This window comes from Andrographis paniculata, unplaced genomic scaffold (genome assembly GCF_009805555.1).
Source record: "Andrographis paniculata isolate CXL003 unplaced genomic scaffold, ASM980555v1 Contig12END, whole genome shotgun sequence".
NCBI classification, from domain to species: Eukaryota; Viridiplantae; Streptophyta; class Magnoliopsida; order Lamiales; family Acanthaceae; genus Andrographis; species Andrographis paniculata.
In genome coordinates, this window is record NW_026137402.1 from 1,522,460 (window position 1) to 1,527,274 (window position 4,815).

Sequence of the window (4,815 nt, forward strand, 5' to 3'; positions counted from 1 at the left end):
CTCTAGCATAGGAATGAATTTTCTGTTCGGGATATAAATTTTGTTCATCGACTAAAAATCAAGTTCATTGACTAGTTGGATAAATTGGTTATAGTTGATCTACACGCGTTCACAACCAACCTTTCCTAACTTTTTCGCTATTTAGAGGCTGTTTCTAAATTGAGTTCTTAATTAGCTAAGGTACGATTGTTCGCTATTTCCCTAATCGAGTGAGAATCCTAGGTACGACCGTAGTTTTACTAACTTGACAACTTTAATTACTAGAAAGACCCGATTCAATCTAACAAAATTCCTAAGCGGATTTGTTTAAAATTTATTCTAATTCTTCTCTAAAGTATTCCTCTAGGTTGCTACACCAATTGAAAAATTACACAATTACGGGTGCCAATCTCCAATTTAGCTATGAAATCTCAAATCAATATGTGCACAATAATCAATTTAAGATGTATAAACTTATAAATTAGAAATACCCAATATCGATGAACACCAAATTAAACAAAATCAAGTCTCACAAATTCAATCTCAAACATAAATTCACACCTACTCTAAAAATGAAATTACTCAAAATTCATAGGAATTAAAACACAAAAAAAAAGAAAGAAGTTCATCATGCCTTCAATTTTGAAATCGACAAAGAAGAAAAATACGAAAATAGAATAACGCCCCGAAAATTCGTCTGCAATCCTTCTCCAAGTTCTTTGCGTTCTCCCTCGTGTTCTCCCTTCTCTTCCCCTCTTCAATTCAAAAAAATCGTGTCTCTTCAACTCCATCCCAAGATCCCCTTTTTAAATAGATCCCCTTTGCAATTAAATCCCAAGTACTTTTAATATTGCCAATTCACCCCAAGGGCCTTTTTGTAAATTCCACATTGTACTTGCGTGATCACGTCTAAAGCCTTCGTGCGTTCTATTCATTGTCTCCCAAATACACCCCAAAACTTGTCATCCACATAAAATCTATTGCGCAATAAAAAACATACCATAAGGAGCATATATACAAAATTCTGCATCAAAAAGTTGTCCAATATATAACAAAATATTATCATATATAACGAATATCAATCTCGCTTGTGCCGGACCAACAGGCTCAACTACTATCCCTTCTCAAGAGAAGGAAGACGGTGTTTGCATGGAAGATTTTAGATATTAAAGGAATCAGCCCAACAGTATGTATGCACCATATCAGATTGGATGTTGAAGTGAAGCCATGCAGACAGCCTCCGTGACGCCTTACTGAAGATATGCACGAAGTTGTGAAAAATGAGGTCATAAAGCTATTTGATGCAAGTATCGTCTATCCTATCAGTGACAGCCAGTGGGTCAGCCCAACCCATATGGTCCCCAAGAAAGGAGGCTTTGTCGAACAGACAAACGATGATGGGGAGGTCTTCACGAGAAGACCAATCACAAAATAGAGAATATGTATCGACTACAGAAGGCTTAATGCAGTGACGAAGAAAGATCATTTCTCACTACCGTTTCTTGATCAATGCCATGAGAAGCTTGCAGGTCACAAATACTACTATTTCCAGTACGGCTACTCAAGCTATCATCAAGTTCCCATCAAGCCGGAGGACTGTGAGAAAAATACTTTTACCTGTCCATATGGTACATTCGCTTATAGGATGATGCCTTTTGGGCTCTGCAGCGCCCCAGCGACCTTCCAGCGGTGTATGTATCACATTTTCACTGATTTCCTAGACTTCTGAATAGAAGTTTTTATGGATGACTTCTCAGTATATGACAAGACCTTTACCACATGCCTGAGCAATTTGGATAGAGTGTTGCTCCGCTCCATTGAGACTGATCTCGTGCTGAACTGGGAGAAGTGTCACATGATGGTAAATGAAGGAATTATTCTTGGCCATAAGATCTCGCTCGCGGGAATAGTGGTGGATAGATGAAAATTTAGTGTAATCAAAAGAATGACAACGCCCTCAAATAAGAAAGAAGTTAGAAGTTTCCTTGGTCACGCCGGTTTCTACAGTTGCTTTATTAAGGACTTCAAAATAATCACTCAACCTCTCACTCACTACCACTCCCATCATTTCGGCACCAGTGTGGAGCGAGCCATTCGAGCTGATGATGGATACAGTGTTTGCATGGAAGATTTTAGATATTAAAGGAATCAGCCCAACAGTATGTATGCACCATATCAGATTGGATGTTGAAGTGAAGCCATGCAGACAGCCTCCGCGACGCCTTACTGAAGATATGCACGAAGTTGTGAAAAATGAGGTCATAAAGCTATTTGATGCAAGTATCGTCTATCCTATCAGTGACAGCCAGTGGGTCAGCCCAACCCATATGGTCCCCAAGAAATGAGGCTTTGTCGAACAGACAAACGATGATGGGGAGGTCTTCATGACAAGACCAATCACAAAATAGAGAGTATGTATCGACTACAGAAGGCTTAATGCAGTGACGAAGAAAGATCATTTCCCACTACCGTTTCTTGATCAATGCCATGAGAAGCTTGCAGGTCACAAATACTACTATTTCCAGTACGGCTACTCAGGCTATCATCAAGTTCCCATCAAGCCGGAGGACTGTGAGAAAACTACTTTTACCTGTCGATATGGTACATTCGCTTATAGGATGATGCCTTTTGGGCTCTGCAGCGCCCCAGCGACCTTCCAGCGGTGTATGTATCACATTTTCACTGATTTCCTAGACTTCTGAATAGAAGTTTTTATGGATGACTTCTCAGTATATGACAAGACCTTTACCACATGCCTGAGCAATTTGGATAGAGTGTTGCTCCGCTCCATTGAGACTGATCTCGTGCTGAACTGGGAGAAGTGTCACTTGATGGTAAATGAAGGAATTATTCTTGGCCATAAGATCTCGCTCGCGGGAATAGAGGTGGATAGATCAGAATTTAGTGTAATCAAAAGAATGCCAACGCCCTCAAATAAGAAAGAAGTTAGAAGTTTCCTTGTTCACGCCGGTTTCTACAGTTGCTTTATTAAGGACTTCAAAAAAATCACTCAACCTCTCACTCACTACCACTCCCATCATTTCGGCACCAGTGTGGAGCGAGCCATTCGAGCTGATGATCGATACAAGTGACTATGCCATCAGCATTGTATTGGGACTGAAGATGGAATCCAAGTTGAATGTCATTTACTATGCCAGTAGGACGTTGGACTCTGCACAAAGGAATTACACTACAACTGAGGAGATGCTAGCCACTGTCTTTGTTTAAGAGAAGTTCAGATAGTATCTGATCGAGAGCAAGACAATAGTTCACACTGATCATGCAACGATAAAAGAGACCAAGGCCCATTTAATTTGTTGGGTTTTTTTGCTCCAAGAATTTGACATTGAAAACAAGGACATAAAAGAGAAAGAAAATTTTGTCGATGACCATCTTTGCAGACTTCAACAACCGGAAAATACATCCCCAGGTATAAATGATTCTTTTCCTGACGAGAAATTGTTCCTTGTGCAGGGTAAAGAGCCATGGTTTTTAGACCTGGCAAATTTCTTGGCCACAAGACAAATTTCCGCTCATAGATTTTTAAGGGAAAAAAAGTGTCTTCTCAGCTTTCCAAAGGATTATTTTTTGGATGAACCTTATTTTTTCAACATCGACTCTAATAGGATTATCCGTCGTTGTGTAGTGAAATCAGAGGGCCGCTGATCTTGAATGAATGTCATGGCTCCCACGTAGGAGCGCATTTTGCTGGCCAGCGCACAGCGGCCAAAGTTTTGCAATCTGGCTTCTTTTGCCCAACGATATAAAAAGATGTTGATGCCTTTGCCAAGGCTTGCAAAAAATTTCAGAGATTAGGCTCTATCTCGAAGAGAGATGAGATGCCTCATACTGGAATTTTGTTTATGGAATTATTTTATCTATGGGGAATAGACTTTATGGGACTGTTTCTGAATTCAAATGGAAAGCTTTATATCTTAGTGGCAGTGGATTAGCAAGTGGGTTGAAGCGCAAGCGCTCTCTACTAATGATTCTCACTCAATGATCCGCTTTCTTAAGTACATCATTTTTCCAAGATTCGGGGTCCCAATGACTATCATTAGCGATGAAAGAACCCATTTTGTAAACAAAGCGTTGCAATCTTGTCTTTAACAGTATGGGATTTGTCAGCATCTAACTACTCCCTATCACCAACAAGAAAGAAGTCAGGTGGAAGTTTCTAACAGAGAAATCAAACACATCCTCCAGACAACAGTCAACATGAGTCACAAGAACTGGGTTGAAAAATTAGATGATGCGCTGTGGGCCTACAGAACAGCCTTCAAGACGCCAATTGGGATATCACCTTATCGGTTAGTTTATGGAAAAACATGCCACCTCCCACTGGAACTCGAACATCGCGCATACTGGGCTATCAAGTATTTAAACTTTGATTTGTTGCCAGCCCAGCAGAAGCGCGCAGAGTGATTACTAGATCTAGCCGAGTTCCGGTATCATGCAAATAAAAGCACAAAAATTTACAAGGAAATAATAAAGTTCTATCACGATAGGAAGTTAAAGAAGAAATAATTCACTGAGGGATCCAAGGTCTTAGTGTATGATTCTAGACTTCACTTGTTCCCAAGAAACTTGAAATCCAAATGGACTGGGCCATATGTTGTCAAACAAGTTCTGCCAAGCGGAGCCATCAGACTCATTGATGTGGATAACTCGATGGAAAGCGATTCCTTCCTAGTCAATGGAGCAAGATTGAAACCATATATCGAAAGTTCTGTATTGCAGCAGGCCGAAACAGAGATTGATTTGATAGAAGTTCAGAAGCTTGCTCTGTGATAAGAACTTAACTAAAATCTAGAATTGCCTAATCTTATATCCGCC

At 40.1% G+C, this 4,815-nt stretch overlaps 1 protein-coding gene across 1 annotated transcript; it reads left to right on the forward strand.

Moving 5' to 3' along the window:
* Positions 1–1,240: 1,240 nt before the first annotated feature.
* Positions 1,241–1,903, forward strand: LOC127252634 (uncharacterized). The gene is made up of 3 exons (XM_051276902.1): positions 1,241–1,384; positions 1,502–1,577; positions 1,737–1,903. Exons 1-3 carry the CDS (start codon positions 1,241–1,243, stop codon positions 1,901–1,903), a joined length of 387 nt encoding a protein of 128 aa, XP_051132859.1.
* The last annotated feature ends 2,912 nt before the right edge of the window (positions 1,904–4,815 follow it).